General features: G+C 40.6%; 1 protein-coding gene across 1 annotated transcript in view; it reads left to right on the top strand.

Moving 5' to 3' along the window:
• Positions 1-18,367, top strand: part of TMEM30B (transmembrane protein 30B) — a 186,702-nt gene that overhangs the window by 157,226 nt on the left and 11,109 nt on the right. Inside the window, exon 7 of the mRNA XM_078681265.1 lies at positions 2,398-2,604. Coding sequence (XP_078537391.1) covers positions 2,398-2,604 — 207 coding nt within the window. The remainder of the gene's footprint in view (positions 1-2,397; positions 2,605-18,367) is intronic.

The raw sequence follows: 18,367 nt of genomic DNA, 5'->3' as shown, positions 1-18,367 counted from the left end.
AGGGTCCAGCCCAGAGCTTGGTTTGGAATCAGACAGAGGGCTGTTGGTCTGATGGGCCATAGAAGAGAAAGGGTTGCATATGAATTGTTTGGAGATGATTGCAGTGTTTTTTTATTTTTGTCCCCCTCCCCCATACATAAATTGCTTGGGAGGATGTAGGTCAAGGAGAATATCAGAGCTCGCAAAGGAGTTCTGGAATTTTTGCCTAAATTTCACTTGGAGCATCAGCCAGGTCAGGAAAATCAGAGAGCCAATGGGAACTCCAGGCGCTAGAGGAATTACAGCAATTAAATGTTGAGGCCGGAGTTTTTCAACAGGATTTCGATTAATTGTGGTGCCTTGGAGATGGCTCGGTTTGTGCAGAGATTGACAAGGTATCTTCAGAGATTTTTCAAAAGCAATTGCGGTACATGCTTTTCAACAATACAAGACCTTCAAGGGTTTTGTGTTTCCTCCTCTTGTAATGTTTCGGAGGGTTCTGATATTGGTCAAGAGCCAGAAGCTCTAGGTGATCTTGTTACATGGTTTTGGGCTTTTGGTATCACAATAGTAGTTTCCAGGAGTGGTGGAGTTAGCAATAAAGGAAAGCTTTTTCATTCAGGCAACGCAGTTTGTCAGTAGGCCCTGGATGGAAGAGCATATCCTTGTGGAAAGTTGAGTTTTGAACCTTTTTGCATGGAAGATATCCACAGAGCTATAGTATTTGAGGGTCCTTTGCTCAAGACTTCAGAGCTCCTATTGGGGTCCAGATGCTACAAAGAGGTATAATAAGGTTTTAGCAAATCTGGGTTGGTTAATGTGTGTAAAGGGGTCTGGTTCCTTGGAAGCATCTGCCATAGATCTAGCTAATTGTTGAAGAAATTGTCAAGAAACATTTCATAATTGTGCCGTTTAAGTGGTATTTTGGCACTTTTTCTATGCTTGGTTTCTTTAGGGAGTGTGTCTGATATACAGGCATTGAAGGTGAACAAGAGGCGTTCTAATCTGTTGGGTATGTTGTTTCATGTGACAAGGAAGACTAAAAATATGGGTGCAAACATTATTTTCTAGAACATTTAGTGAACATCTCAATTTGTATCTAGTTTGTTATATTCAAGAGTATCAGGCATGGGAGAGTTTCGAAAGGGTGGTGTGCATCCGGTTCAGCTATCGAATGTAAAGCCATTGTGTATGATTGCTAGATTGGTTCAGATGGTGATGACTGAATTAGCCGCGACTCTGAAGAAGTTAAAACCCTATTCGGTTAGATGGGTTATGGCTAGTAATGCGGTAATTTGGAGGATATTTCGAGGACAGCTGATTGGTCGAGTGAAGAGTTGTTACAAAATAAATATTTACAGCTAGTTGAGCGTTTTGCGAATACAGCTTTAAAGAGCTTTGAACATGCATATTGAAAGCCTCCGATCTCCACATATAATGTAGATTCTCTACAAAACTGTGAAAGAAGAATCTGGAGGTTAGCTTTATCCTTTCCTGCCTGTGTTAGTACTGGGAAATGATATAAAAGAGAGGGGAGGTGTACATTCTTTGTGAGTGTAATCTTTGTACAAAACATTTTCTTTCATGATATTTGTTCTTTTGCTAGATGGACAATAAGGACAGAGGTGGTTTTCAACAAAGCTGTGAAAGTTTTTCCTCAAGGAAAAAGAGGAATGGCTTTTTTCTACGGCGGTGACGGAGTAGATGCAAAGAGGAAGGGAGTGGCAAGCAAAGGGGTTTTACCAACTAGAAGAGTGTTCTAATTATTAAGTATTGGTTGTTTCGTTAGGTAACTTGACTTAGAAGTGCTGTTGAGGAGTAAGGTGGCAATAAATAAGTTGTACATAATGATAGCCTCTGTGTATTTAATAAAATGCAGATCCTCCTTTCACAGTCATGTGCAGAATCTACATTTGTGAGGAAATCTGCCAACTGATCTCATAACAGGCATGAATTCCTAAGCTAAGCAGCACTGCTTCACAAGATGAATTTTTCATTGACTCCTCTTTAACTCATAAGATTGACTTTTACAGTATGCTAGCTTAACACTATATGCAAACAGTTTTGGTAAGATTTCATATATTCAGATCCAGTGAAAAATAATTGGCAATGAATTGTACTTGCGTATAAATGTTGTGTGGCTTTTCATTGGTGGAGTTACATTTGAGTTGAATACCAAAAATACATATGTATTGATTGGCGGACATTTCCCACCTACCCCAAACCCCCAACCGGCCTTAGTATGTGATAACCATGATAACCATAGGGAGACGTAATTCCTTGATAACAAGGGACCTTCAGGAACAGAGGAGTATCTGGTTCATGGATAGCACCACATTCCCACAAAGTTTGTTGAGAAAATTCGATTATTTGTGGTTCTCTGTACTGAATAGGTCATTGTGTATTTTTTTCCAATAGGCACAATCCCACCTATGAATTGGCAGAAACCAATTTATCAACTTGATCCCTCTGACCCCTTAAATAATGGATTTATCAATGAAGACTTCATTGTGTGGATGAGAACTGCTGCATTTCCAACTTTCCGTAAACTGTATCGCAGAATTGATCAGGGCAATTTCTCGGATGGGCTTCCAGCTGGAAAATACCAACTTAATGTGACTTACAGTATCCTTTTCTGAAGAACATCAGGTGTTAATATCTGTTGGGAAACGTGAATAGATGTTTGTACATTGACAAAAAAATACTCTAGTTCCCTTTTCATAATCCGTAGAAACAATAATGGTCTTTTTAAATTAAGGTGGCCATTTTGAAAATTATCCAATCCGATAAACTATATTGACATCTGGGGCTCAATTACATATTGTGTTCAAAGATTTGTGAACAGCATGCAATTCAATTTGTGATCTTTTTTGCAGAACGTTACAATCCAAATGTCTTGGGATAGATTGGTGAGATAGATGGGTTGCAATCCCATACTTTTGCAGTTAAATGTCCTAACACTGGAACCATAATTTTAGTGCATGTCCTAGGCACTAACAATAGACCACAGATCAGGACAGGTAACTCATAATGTTGGTCTGGGACTTTGAACTGCAGATAACCCTGGAATACTCTGTGATTACTAAGCAGGCATTCTAAAATTCTTATGTGATCTGTGAACTCCTGGGGCCTCATTTATGAAGCACTTGCGCCGCCGGTGCGTCACTTTTAAAATGGGAAAAAGTGACGTACCGGCGGCGCAAGGCCTTCATAAATAAGGCCCCTGGTTATTTAATGGGATGACCTTTTACAGAGTCCAACATTTTAAGTTTTATTTTCCTAAACCACTTCTTCTTTTCGAAACCTATGGCGGTACACAATTGCCCTCAGTTTCTGTTCCAGGAGGAAATTCCAACTCCTCCCTCACACCTTGGAACAGTTGTAAATGCTTGTTCTTCAAGATATCCCGCATTCCCTCTGCAGCATCCAGTCTTTCATAGGATTCTTAGGCTACAGAGTGACCGCCAGTTTAGTCAGGGTCTATCTCTGAATTCTACGCACTAGCCATCTCTTGACTCTCACAGTGCTTGACCCAGGCATTGGTAATTAATTCTATCCCCCCTGCAATTAATGCTTGACCTGGAGTCTTAATGGTCAGCTGGTGATACTTTAGTTACGTTTTGCTAACCTTTTAGATTTTAGGCCAGCGTAGAAGCTGGAAAATGTCCCAGAGAGTGGACTGTACACAGCGCACATATACGCCTAAACTAGACGGGTCCGTTGTGACGTATACACATACCTCAGTTCATTAATTACTGTGATGCTGAAGAGGAACAAGCAGTTGTAGTTGTTACGACATCTATTGCTTTTTTTTAATAATTTGAAATCTTGAAGAACATTTTGAAGAATTGCACAAGGAGAAAGGTTAGCATGCTTTTAGTTTTTTTAATTGTATTCACTGGTTTTCTTTTTACTGACCCAGTAATGCAATATACAATACCGTTTACACATGGGGCCTAAGAGGGTATCCTCAGACTTCATTCTAGTCGTTTTCCCAACAATTTGCTATTTTTGAATAATAGGTTTGTTTCCCACCTTTTCCTTTTCTGTGTTTTTACGTCTGAATGCAGAATGCTGCCTTGTGCTGAGCCGTTATAATAATGTGCCAGAACAGTCAAGCGTAGGCTGTGCCACACGGGAATTGAGGTTATTGTTCTGTTAACAATACAGTGGTTTTTTGCCATGCCAGCTACATTTCTTTTTTCTTGTCTTGGGCACAATATTTTGGTAGGAAAATACTAGTGTCTGCCTAGACTAAAGCGCAAAAAACCCATTTTATGATCACATCTTCAGCCACCCGCAGACTCAGTCTTTAGAACTTGGTGCAATGGCGAGAAAAATAGTTTAGGTGGCTCCTTTGTGCCCAGAAAGATTTGTTAGACTACAAAAGATTCTGTGTCATATCAACAGTCAGTCCTGGGCCACAAACTCAGAAAAGGTTTCACTGCTATCAAGCGTGCCTGGTAAACACACCATAACTCTGATAGAGCGCGCAGGTCACCCGACTACAATTTTACCAATACTCACCTAGGCCCATAATTCAATTTTCACAGTTACTCAATCAGGTAACCCACACTCTACTACCAGTCTATTTTATTCCACTAACTCCTATACCGTTGACTTACCAATCCTTGTCACTGGTACCTATGACCACAATGGATCAGGGAGTTAGTTGTAAAGAAGGCAGTCAAATACCAAATAACTTTGCACACATGTAATAAACACAGACTCGGGAAAGTTTTAAACTCTTTATCTAAATTTCATCAAAGGTCATAATCCAGAGGTTAAAAGCTATCAGACTATCAATAACCAACATTAGAAACAGTGTATAGCTATGCAGAAGAAATATTATGCCAACCATTTAGCCGATTAAAATAAAGGTAAGGTAAAAATAAGGATCATGCTATTTAAATTCAAAAACAGACTTGCACAATTTTTCTAAGGGTAGGTAAAGAAAGGGAACATGCTAACTAACACAGCTTTAAGCAATTATCAAAGGATGGGTAAAAGAGGGAACATAATATGCAACCACAAAATAATTTTAGCATATGACTAAAGGGAAGGTAAGAAATTGGAACACTCTATTAAATCAAATGACCAAACTTTAGTATCTTTAAAGGGAGGGTTGGAAAAGGGATCAAGAAACATATATTATGCAATCATGAAAACATTTCAGCATAATCTATAGGAGGGTAAGAAAGTGGAACATACTAGTATATCAAATAACGTTTAATTATTCAAAGGGAAAAGAAAGAAAAAGGAACATATGCAATCAAATCTTTTATCGATTAGGGAGGGTAAAGAATAAGACGCAAAGTATAATGACAATTACCCACCCAGATATATATTTACCTAGAATGGTGCGAAGATCAACCCTGGCCACGGGTCAGTTAAGGACAGAAAAGAACCCCAAAGGTTGCAGTCGCCAGTAGGCCAACAGGTGCAGATCAGAATCAGAACAGGATAAACCAGATTTGGATCAGGACCGGACCACCAAAGGTTAAGACCAGCACCCGCAGTTCAGTTGCAACGCCTGCGCTACTCCCTCTCTGCAGCTAACAGTCAGAACCCCGATTGGGTTATCGATTTCACCGACAAAGTGCTCCGCCAGCACTTCAGCTTCCTGAACCCTGATTGGGTCAGTAAAGACTTTTGACAGAGTGCTCCGCAGCCCTCTGCTCTTAGTCACCTATTGAGTGCATTGGGTCAGTGACAGGTCAGCTAATCGGACAAGTCGGACAATTTCTCTCGCCAAACCTAGGCTAGTTATACTATTTTCCAGGTCAGTGTACCGCCCCCCCAATGTTGCAAGTGTAAGGATCCCGTATTTCGATTGGACAAAAGAGGAGGAGAGGTCGGCACACCACACGGAATTTGAGACTTCTACCGTCTCCTATTCAAATTTACGTTCCTGCCCATCAGATTCAGGTTCTCATGATGTCTTCATTTCTCCAAACAGAGGATGTTCTATTGACAAATACATTGTATTTTTATAGAGTTCATTGGGGCAGGTTCCCAGGAGCATCTTCTCAGTCAGTCAGCTCCTTGGCCATAGTCCAAAGGTCGCTGTTCTGGAGACTTGCGATTCTCGCGCAGTCGCAGTTTCAACAAATATGGAGTACAGTGTTACGAGACAGGCCAGTTTTCAAAGTGTAACATGAAATGGAAAAAAACAGTTTTAAAACATAGGAAAAAATGAATACACTGTATACCATGAATTTCTACTCTATACCCATTATCTTAATTTTAACTATAGCATTAGGATTAGGCAAAATGAACAGCTTAGCAAAAGCAGCAGTGCAAGCTTCTAACGTGTGAGAACATAGAGCAGCCATATTCGCTCTAGTGCGCAGAAGCAACAGATTCCCTCCAAAGCTGCGAGTACGTCAGGTCACGTAGGTATGACAGACGCATGCTCAGTAGAAATTCCCGCGTAGCAGCAGCCATTTTAAATGCAACCGTATTAGGATTAGTAAACACATAAGCAAGCTTCACTCGGATACCATATATTTGATGAAAAAGGGGCAAATTATTAAGACAAACATGTTGATGACATAATTAGAGTTATTCGAGGTTCATGAGTTCAAGCAAGTCGCCTTTCGTGAGAATCCTTGCTCCATCAATCCCCTCTTTGATGATATTTTATATCATCACCAATTAATGAAACAGATGCCAACTTCTCACATTTCACCCATTTCAATCTCTTCAAACCTCCTATTCTGCTTTTTCTCATTATTATTATGAGAAGTTTTCATCTTCTTATAGATCTGGCTATTCAATTCTTCCAATTCAAGCTCTTCAATATTTCTTTTCACTTCTCGCTTATTCATGGAATATTTCTTTTTATTTTTCCGACATTTGCAACAAAGTATTATTCCTAATACTAATAAACCTATTCCCGCCATTGCATCAGTATTCTACTCACAAGACTTTTACCTAGATTAGAAAACCAACTACCTACTGCGGAGAGACCATCAGTAAGCCTCTTCCATGCACTATCAACCTCCAGTGGTTTAAGCTCTTTTTCCAAATTAGTAATATTTCTCACATACCTCTTAATTTCAACACTTTTGTCTGGTATGTAAGTGCAACAAAGTTGCGCTTTCAACATTCTACAGACTCCGCCCTTTTGTGCCAATAATGTATCAAGAGCAAGTCGATTTTGTAAAACCATAGATCTGATCGCAACCAATTCGGTACTGCCCATCAAGAAACCTCTAGCAGTGTCAGTTGATAACCGATCCACTACTGTTGACAATTTGCAGATTATGTGTGTATTCAGATCCACTCCCACTGTAGGTATCAATGCACTAAATATATCACCCACTATTTCACCAACACTTGCTATTTTACTGCGTACTAATCCATTAGTTTCCTCATTGCTTCCAGTGATTTTACCCACATGGTATATCTTTGGGAAGACAATACCAAAATAACAACTCCCTTACCAATGGTCGGGTAGTTTGAAATAAGCCTTGTTCCCACATATATAATAAATTCCAGGAAACACAGGTTCTGACTCATCTTTAAAACCCCAAACCCCAATTACCTTGTAATTGTGTTCGCATTCACTGGAACCAATGAATATATTGTTATAATAACTGGTTCTTTCTCTGTGAAGACAAAGTTTCCCCTTCTTTTGGAAATCCAGCAACATAGCAGCATTAGCCCCACCATTTGAGGTGCTCCCTATGCTTTCAGCCCATTTAGGAATTTTCTGATTCTTGTCATTTGCTTTCTTTTGGAAACTCTCTCTTCTTTTCTTTACCATATTCAAAAATATTTTCTCCTTTTCTTGTAATAAGCATGTTAAGTTATTCTTGTGTGCGTCATCTATATTTATTTTACCTGCAGTTAGAAAATATTCACTCATGTAACGTGCCACGTCTCTAGTGGTATGTACAGGGTTTAGGTGTCTACGTACAGGGAGTTCAGAAAATATCACATCAAAGTTGGAATAGTAATACTCTAAAGGTCCTTTCTTGTAGAATAAACTAGCTAAAACACTACAGGAAATACCATAGGTTAGTGGCAAATGGTGGTTGGTTACACCTTCAGCCACTGAAGTAGGCAGCTTCATACAAACGTAGCAATCTTCTATCTCCATAGCTTCTACATAGTGTACTAATAGGTTTGCAAATACATTTAGATAAGTTCTGTTTTTGATTCTGTTATAATGCAGTCCTTCCTCATCTGGTGCGTCTAAGTCTACTTTTATCTGTCTACGTCTAAGTGCTTTCTCTTGTGTATCTACTCTTTGTGGTGTATCTCTTGTTTGTAGCTCTTCTGTGTCCTTTGGCAAGGGCTCATTAATGTATGCTTTTGTGTCTTTACTCATCATATAAGGAATAGCTATTGTTAGTCCTATCCATAGTATAAGTACTATTTTATACTACATAAACATACTCTACAATATGTCTTTAAACAATTTCTTTTCGGTCTTCCATTAACAGTATGATCAGCCATTTCTGACTAATGGAGATTTAACCCCTCTTTGCAACTTCTACACAGATTTACCCTGTGTGAATTTCAGGTTGGTCTCACTTCTTTGTCAGTTTGATCAATAATTAATTCTTCATCACTTTAGTCACTTATGTCTAGTTTTTCAAAATCTTTCAGAACGATGTAGGTCCACTCAGGGCCCTTGTATTTATTATTCAGTCTCTTTAATCGGGGGCTTCTCCTTCCGGGGGCTTCTCCTTCTGGGTTGTATCACAGGTTAATCAACTTGACTTGAGATTTCATTTACTTGTTCAGGTTCTTCATCAAATGTTTTTAACCGCAGTTTCAGTCTTTTGACAAATTTAGGCCACTTGTCTCCTTTTCTGAGTCTTTTAGCTGGCACTGTGCTTTGGCCCTCTTCAACTGTTCTTTTGTTTTCGTTCAGTCGTGGCACATCAATTTCAATGCTGTCTTCTGTTTCCCTCTCTATCTGACTAGGTCCAGGTCTTATTTCTGTTTCTTCAGCCTGGTCACTAATCTGGCCCTTGTCAGGTATTTGCTGATTTTGACTTTCACTTGTTTCACCTTCTTCGTCCTGAACACAATTGTCTATTCATGCTCAAGCTCTTCGAACTCTTGCTTTTCATCTGCTTTTGCTTCCGCCCTAATTTTTATCTGTCCCTTTCCAGACTCAGGAGTTCTTGGTGGAGTATTGATGATCTGATCTTTCCCTCTCTGGTCCTCCTCAGAATCACTTTTGACTTGGACTTCTATGATCTGAGTATCCTTTTCTACACCTGTCTCATCCTCACTATCACTTTGTCTATCGAGATAGGTTTGACTTCTTGTCCGCACATATTCTGCAGGTATGTCGATTACTGGAACTCAATCATCTTGACTTGGTTGTTCCTCTTCAGCTACTTTAGGATCGATATCTTGAGACCCCTCAGCTGCACAACCTTCAGCCTAAGTTTCATCAGATTCCGTCACCTTCTTCGTATGATTGATCCAGTGTGGAACCAAAATCACTTGACGTGGTTTACCCCACCTGGGTGCAAGACAAGATTTCCGGGTATGTTTCTTTATCACTATCCAATCACCTGGGTTCAGATCATGTGCTGGGAGTTGCTGGCCTGGCGACAGCGTCTTCCCCAACCTGGCGAGAGATAGAATGCACTTGGTCAGCCAGTTCTTTGTAGTATTCCAGTACTAAATCATCAGGTGTGCTTAGCAGTTTGTGTCCTGGCACCCATGCTTGCCGCATAGCTCTTCCCATCAGTATTTCATGGGGACTCAAGCCTGTGTTCCGGTCTGGAATACTTCTAAGTCCCATCAGAACAAGTGGCAAAGCATCTGGCCACTCCAATCGAGTTGACTCATACATCTTTCCCAATCTGGACTTGATAGTGCCATTCAATTGTTCTGCCACTCCAGAAGCCTCTGGGCGATATGAACAGTGCAGTTTCTGCTTTATTTTGAATGCTTCACAAATTAGACCCATTTGTTCACTGTTAAAATGTTTTCCTCTGTCTGATTCACTTGTTACTGGAAAACCGAAACGTGGGATAAGCTCTCTAAGTAAAAGCTTAGCTACAGTGATGCTATCGTTCCTGCGTGTGGTGTAAGCCCCCACCCATTTTGAAAATAGGCAGACAATGACCAGTACGTATTTTAGTCCTCGACAAGGGGGTAACTGAATGAAGTCAATTTGCAATCGAATAAAAGGACCTTCTGCCTTTCCAATTTTTACTGGTAACACTACAGTTTACTTCCCTGGGTTCATTTGTTGGCAAATTAAACACCTCTGGCAGAGAGCCTCTGCTATGTTCCTGAACTTCGCATTAAACCATGTTCGTCTGAACAAACGTATCATAGTATCCCTTCCCAAATGTGAATCTCCACCTAGCCATAGGAGCAAGCAGACAGTTGGGTAACACTACCGTTTCATCAAGATAAACAATGACACCATCTTCAGTCCTTCTCTGACACCCTAATTTCCTCCATTGTTCTTTTTCTTTTGGTTCTGCTGCATTCTGCAAATCTCTCACTTCCTCCCATGTATTCACACCTTCCTGTAACATACGTTGGCAGCTGTTTCCGCTCACCTCAATCTTTTTATTAACAGCCATCTTATATTTTGCACAATGTTGGGCTAACTGGTCAGCATATCGATTACCAGCTGTCACTTTGTCGTTGCCAGATTTATGAGCAGCACACTTGACCAAAGCCACTTCTTATGGCAACTGGATTGCTTCCAGTAAATCTTTCACATATTGACCATTTCTGATTAAAGTACCTGAAGAAGTCAGAAACTCTCTTTGCACCCATAGTTGGCCATAGTCATGCACAATACCATATTGGCTGTCAGTGTATATGGTTACTTTCCAAATTTTCCCAAATTTACAGGCCTTTGCCAGGGCAACCAATTCAGCTACTTGTGCAGACTTCTCCATGTAAATAGGATGCTTCGACTGGACCTCCCAATGTGCACACTGCGTAGGCAGCGCTTAGACCTCCTTCCTCATGTCTCATGCATGAGCCATCCACAAATAGCTCATAATCTGAATCGATTAATGGCTCTTCTCTTATGTCTGGTCGTGGTTTTGTGCTGAATTCAGTCAGTTCAACCTCTCCCTTCATTTCTGCCTTATGTGAGTCCGGCAACAGTGTTGCTGGGTTCAGAATATTACACCTAGCAATGGTTACGTTTCCTGCACCTACAAGAATTCTCTCGTACCTAGTCAGCCGACTAGGTGTGAGATACTGAGTCTTAGTCCTTGTTAGTAAAATTACAACTGCATGTGGAACATACACAGTTGCAGGATGTCCCATAATGATGGATTCACTCTGCTCAAGGCTCATGCAAGTTGCAGCTACTGCTTTCAGACGTCCAGGCAATGCAGCTGCCACTGGGTCTAATGTGGAAGAAAAATATGCCACAGGAGGTCTCACTAATCCATGAATTCGAGTCAAAACTGAAAGTGCACAATTATCTCGGGTGTCACAGAAAAGTGCAAAATCTTTTGAATAGTCCGGCATTCCCAAAGCTGGAGCTGTACACAGTCTCGTAATTTTACAAAAGTAGTCATGCTTTCGTCATCCCACTCTACTGGGTCCTTGGCTCTTTGTCATCTGTATCAGGGGCTTGGCAAGAACTGCAAATCCCACAATCCATTGCCTGCAATATCCCTCAACTCTAAAAAACATTCTGATCTCTTTTTGTTTTTAATTATCCTAATTCTTTCTGAGGTAACTTTTCTGACCCCTCTCTCTATCTGGTGCCCCAGATATTTCACTGATGTAGCACAAAATTGCAATTTCTCTGGGGACACTTTAAGTCCTCCTTCACCTAAATGATTCAGTAAAGCAATGGTATCAACAACAGTCTTTTCGTGTTTTAAATGCCTCCAAGAGGTCCTCTATATACTGAACCAGGACGGACTGTCCCGGTAGTACTAATGACTCAAGGCACTTTTTCAAAATCTGATTAAAGATCGAGGGACTTTCTGTGTACCCCTGAGGGACACGATTCCAAACATAGACATGACTGTCGAATTCAAGTGAGAAAATACATTTGCTGTCTGGGTGTAATGGAATCGAGAAAAATGCGTGACATAGGCCAGTGACAGTAAACCATCCAGCCTTCCACTGTATCTGATACAGAATCACAGCAAGATTTTGGCACAACTGGACAGCAAGGAACAACAATCTTATTAACCTTTCTCAGGTCTTGTACCACTCGTTTTTTTATACCAATTATGGGAGAGTTATACGGACTGCTCAGTACTTCTTGCAAAATGCCTGCTTCAACCAAACGCTTTATTTCTACTGCAACACCTGCCTTTATTTCTGCACTCATTTTATACTGTTGAGTATTTGGGTAAACTGCATCTTCTCTTACCGTCACTTTTATTGGGTCATTAATCCCACATCTTTTCCAGTAAAGTCCCATACCTCTGGTTTTACCGTCTGTTGCAGTTCTTCTGGTAAGTCTCCTACTGTCAGTCTTTTAACTTCTGTCTCTGGTCTTGCTAACATTAATTTGTAAATTCCATCTTCGTCTGGGGTTTGAATTTCAACACCATTTGGGGTACAGAAAATAGTGCAATTCATCTTGCACAGTAAGTCTCGTCCTAACAGATTTACTGGACTGGAATCACATACAACAAATCTATGCATTTCTTTAAAATTGCCAATTCTAACTTCCATTGGTTCTGTAACTGGGATACTAATTTGTTTATTAGAAACGCCCACTACTTGGATCGCTTCTCCCGAGAGGGGTAGGTTTGGCACGTCTGCTGTTCTCACAGTAGAACGGGTAGCACCAGTGTCCAACAGAAAGGTGACATCATTTCCTTCAACCTTTCCTTCAATGTATGGACCTGACTGGTTTACCGGCAAGGAGGCGCCAAGCACGCACTCCTCGTCCTCCCCCCTCAGGCACCGTCAGTAAGGTTCGTCACAAAAGAATGTATCATTCAGAAGAAATTATGAAGTTGCTGTATCTCTTCTTTCTCTTCCTTCCCAATCTGTGCTATCTACACTCTGTTGTGCTTTGCTCCTGTATTTTGGCATAGGTGGAGGGGGGTAACTGATTCTGTATTACCTGATGCTGGGTCTTCCGTGGCACCTCATTCTGCGTCTGTGGATTTAAATCATTATTTGGCACATTACCATTCTGCACAGCCTTACACTCGTCCTTCCAGTGCCCCAACTTGCCACATCCGTGACAGGGGAATTTCTTTTTTGCATCTTCCCTATTGGATTTTCCCCTTGGCCTTCCTCCACTTCCATCACTTTTATTCTGGTTGCTAGTCATCTGGTTTATCTGTTGTTCTTGTTATTCTGCTAACTTTACTTGTGCCCACATGACTTTTTCTTTTAACTCTTTCCGCTTATTTTCTAGATCATCTTCACAATACTTTGCATATTTAAGGACCTCATCTATGGGCTTAGCCTGCCAACAAATGTTATTGTCTTTAATCCATTGTGACATTTCTGGTCTTAATCCTAACACAAATCGATAAATAAATAGTGTCATATCCTTCATGTCAATATGGTCTAGTCCACTGTACTGTTTGAATGTCTGTAATAAACGTTCATAATATGAATGCACTGATTCGTCCTTATTCTGAGTGGTTCTATCTATTTTCATCCAGTCTGTCTCCTTTGCAGGCACCTTTCCTTTAAGGTAAAGTATTACCTGATTATATTTTCTCATTACGTCTTCGGAAGGTGCCCCTGTCTTTGGGTCTCTTGGGTACTCATCACTAGGCCAATCAACAGCAACTTTGCATTCTGTCCACAGATCTACGGGAACTACAATGTCAAATAATCCGTCTAAGTCTTTCAAAAGACACTTTTAAACCTTTACAAATCTCTCGACTTGCCTGCACCACTCTACAGGTTTTTCACCAAGTTTTGGATAATCATTTGTAAATGACAAAATATCCTGTCGGGACCATGGGACATGCACATAACCTCCACCTGGTACCTCTCGCATGAGACATCATTTTTCCACCTTCTCTGCTTCTTTTAAGACATATTCTGAAGTCATTTGTTTTGATCGAACCTCTTCCTATTTCTTTGCCCATCTGGCTCTCCATTTGTCTAATTCTCCCCACTTCTGTAATAAGGCTAGTAGCTCTCTGAATTGCACTTTCCTTCCTGACATATTCATGTTTTCTAAATCTTTGTCAGAAAATTCTGCTCGATAAGGTTTTTGTAATACTTTAGAATTACCAATGTCAATCCCCATGCTAGCTGCGGTGTCCATTAAATTTTCATGGTACACACTTGTATTATGAGTAATCCTTTTGCAAATGAATAGTAGTTCGTCTTCACTAAGGGTATTTAGCCTGTCCAATCCCACATTTCCAGCCATCAATTCCTCCAATTCAATTCTTAATTTACATATATCTAATGGCTTTGGCTGTGATTTTGGTTTCTCTATTTCTCGGTTCCATCTGTCTATCTCTTCAGGAGTTACTACAGTGGCACTTCTCGTACCTGAGGATGTCTCTATCTGTACCTCTCTCGAATTTAAAGGAGTGGACTTTCTCATTGAACTACCTTCTGGTTCTCTTATTGGTAAATCCATTAATGAGATTACTGACTCACACTCACTTGCCTGGTCATCTATTATCAACGGTTCTTTTCTTGGCTGTACTACTGATGTAGTTATAACCGGAGCTTTAGGACTAGCTTGCTTATCTACGTCCAAAGGAACAACTGGGCCAATAGTTACTGGGATTGTCAGAGCTTCAGGACTTGTGTTTAATTGAGAGATTTTCTGAATTAATTCACTTCTCTGTTTATTTAAAGCCTCTCTTTCTCTGTCCTGTAGTACCTTTTCGATGGAGGTCTTGTGTACTATTTGCGGAATCAAAGGTGGTTTTAAAAACTGGGCATTTGGATTTACTGTACTTGGTCCCTCATTATAAGGTGGTGGATTTTTCATTAATAAATCCTCATATAATCATCGTCTGAATCCCCACTAGTCATTAAATGTTTAGTTTTCTCAGTCCTTTTACCTCCCGTGGGCTCTTCTAAGGTTAGTACAGGATATAGCCCTTCCACTAACATGTTCTGTCTCCATTGTTTCATTTGTTTATCTTTGGAATCTCGTGGAACTTTTGGGTAGAACTTACTCAGCCCTTTGTCAATTCTAGGTCTGTCTCGCTCAAAAGCCTCAATTTCCCATTCTTCTAGTGCCTCATATTGCTTTAGTCTAGGTCTGGGATGTAAATCATTCATTCGAGTCCTTTAATTGAACAAAATTCTTCCATTAAATGTGCCTTCTAAGGGAGATGCTAAAATTCCGTCATCTTTGGTGTATTCCACCCAGTTCTCTAGCCATACACACGAGTGGTAACACCTATCAAACATCTTGAATGATGCGGGAGTATTCGGTGGTGGAATAATGACTCCTTCTCTAGTTTTAATGGGTTTGTCTTTTTTAAAGTAATTATTAACTCTGTCTACAAGTGACATTTTTCTCTTACTTCTGTACATATTGCGAGGTCTGCCTCTTATCATCTGATCCCTAGCAAACCCTTGTTATCTTGGATCCGGTCGAATCTCTGGATGACTTGGATACCACATATAATTTACAAAGGTTAAAGTGTGCAAAAAAATCTTTTTTCTGTTTACTAAATACTTCCAATAGTAGTACGTCTTTTATTATTCTTCAACCAATCAACTGAGGTTTCAAATAATTTTTTAACTAATGGTTGCATGGCTTTTCCCGTGAGATGAGTTCCCACGCTCCTGAGCTCACCCCTCCTATACAATTCAATCTCAGCTACACACCCGCTGTCACGACCAATACCAGCACGGCTCTGAGTGACGTCAGCGCAGCTCCACAACTGACTCCCTCCTTCACAAGGTAATACGAACTCAATTTAAAGTGCAATTCTCTTTTAATTAACAACGTAAAAACATTCGCCACTGTACCCGAGTGACTAAAATAGAAAAAGAAATATTTCACTGCAAGTAAATCCCTTCCGTCTACTTTTCATATACTACGAGCAGATCCCTTCCGCCTACCCTTCACACAAGAATTAGAGAACCTGCTACTTCTTTGGACTCATCCACTCCGGGATATATACTGAGGCCAAAGTTTCACCAGCGAACCCCTTTGCTGTTGATAGAGCGCGCGGGTCACCCGACCAATAATTTCGCCACTTCTGGCTTCGGGCCCATATATTTCAAATCACCATATACATTGATCAGATGACCTCACGCTCTGCTATCAGATATTTGTGAGTCCCTTTCGTTATTCTTCAGTGTACCCGACTTACCATCCACCGACACGGGTACCTATGACCACCATGGATCAGGGAGCTAGCTGTAAAAGGGAAGGCAGACAAATACAAACCCAACAAAATAATATTCAATACCTTTTGTAAATGACCACGGACAACTGGAAGTTTTAAAGTCTTTATCTAATTTAGTAAAATTCAGATAGCATCAAATTCACAGTAATTAAGCAATCGATAATCAGAATAACAGAAAGTACATAGCTGAATAAGAAATAAGTCAGTGCAACCATTTATAATCTAATGGAACCAGGACACATTCAAAAATGAAGGATCAGGAATTAGAACGTTTAAGATGAATCACTAAGATGGGATAGGCTTTGATTAGGACTAGTATTCTAGAATTATTTCAAGGGTATGAGACAGGAGTTCGGGACATTTTATACAACTATAGGAGAGTCTATAGATAGAGACACGCTATGCTTTAGGGCAAAAGTGCTTTAGACAATTTAAGTAAGGAGGTCCTAGACCATATCAGGAAATGACAAACTGCAATGCAAAATATAATTTCTAACAGGTAAGGCAACATAGGAACACGTTTTGAAATAAAATGCAAATGACTTTTGATTCAATGGTTGCGGAAAAGCATGGAAAATAACATATGCAAAGGTATGTCTTTATTAAAGCAAAAGACAGAAACATAGAAAGGTGCAAGATTTCAGAGTGATATTTACCTAGACTGGTGTGAAAACCAAACCCTGGCCACGGGTCAGTTAAGGACAGGAAACCCTCAAGGAAGGATACCCCTCGAATGGACAGCAGGTGCAGAATGGACACCCAGGACAGGACAGGAAACCCTCAGATTAGGAATCAGGACAGGACCTCTCGGACAGGACCCTCAGGACAGGACCAGCACCCGCAGTTCGGAAGCAACGCCTGCGCTCCACCCTCTCTGCAGCTATCGATCAAGACCCCGATTGGGTCAGCGAACTCCCAGCAAAGTGCTCCGCCAGCACTTTAAGGTTTAGTAAAACCTTAGTCTATGGTCAATTTCGGACAGAGTGCTCCGCAGCTCTCTGTATCTTCAGTCACCTATTGAGTGCGTTGGGTCAGTGACAGGTCAGCTAAACCAGACAAGTCGGACGACTTCCCTAGGTGAACCCAGGGTAGTTATACTGTTCTGGGACGGTGTACCACCCCCCAATGTTGCAAAGTGTCAGAATCCCTCAATTTGGATTGGTCCTAAGGTAGGCTTTGGGTAACACACCAATCAGAATAGACTATTTGGAGGCTTAATTTACATCTCTGGGTACCGCCTAGCAAGATTGGGGTTCCCATGAGAAACTGCACAGAATACAATGAAGAGAATACATTTTGGTTACATTTGTACACAATCATGATGCTTTTGCTGGGTGAAGGTGCTCTTTCCCAGGGTGGCTCTGGCATCAACCTTCTTTGGCCTGAGTTCAATGCCAATGGCTGCTTCTAGATTCTGCGCAGAAATACCCTCCAAGATGGACTCCCCAGCCCAGCACCCCTCCGAGTCGAGGATACATAAAAAGTAAGCGAAAACAAATTAATACATAGAAATAAATGTATGTAAACACATCATTCGTTTTGTACTTTGACCTTATCATCATAAAAATATACTATGCAGTTTAAATGTTAGCAACATATACACGTTTCACAAGAGCATTACCACGTTATTCACGAAAGCTGTGTATTACGCATGCGCACCCTTTCCCACCGAATTTATAACTACGTCAGATCACGTGAGTGTGACTGACGCATGCGCAGAAGCCATTTACTAAGCGGCGGCCATTTTTAGAGACATAGATTAATCGTATTAGAAGACACATAGACAAGCTTCATCTACCTCGTTCAAATATAAAAATAAAGATTAGTAAGACGAACAATTTATTAATTTATTACACACGGGCGAGGTTCTTGACTTGAGCAAGTCGCGATGCGATGCTTGCTCTATCACTGTCAATCAAGCTCAGACGAACCTGCTACTCCTTCCGTGTGACCTTTACTAGGTGATATCACAACAAAGGTTTGCTAGCGAACTCTTTACTATCATGTATTCACACATTCATACAGAAAACCCAAAATAGTGCTTCCGATTCTGCCCAACCATGCACTAACTTCCTGCGGGTAAGCAACCTCACCGCGATGTGGCTTCT

Source organism: Lissotriton helveticus, chromosome 3_1 (genome assembly GCF_964261635.1).
Source record: "Lissotriton helveticus chromosome 3_1, aLisHel1.1, whole genome shotgun sequence".
NCBI classification, from domain to species: domain Eukaryota; kingdom Metazoa; phylum Chordata; class Amphibia; order Caudata; family Salamandridae; genus Lissotriton; species Lissotriton helveticus.
The sequence above is the reverse complement of the archived record's forward strand: the minus strand, read 5'-3'. Positions and strand labels throughout refer to the sequence as shown.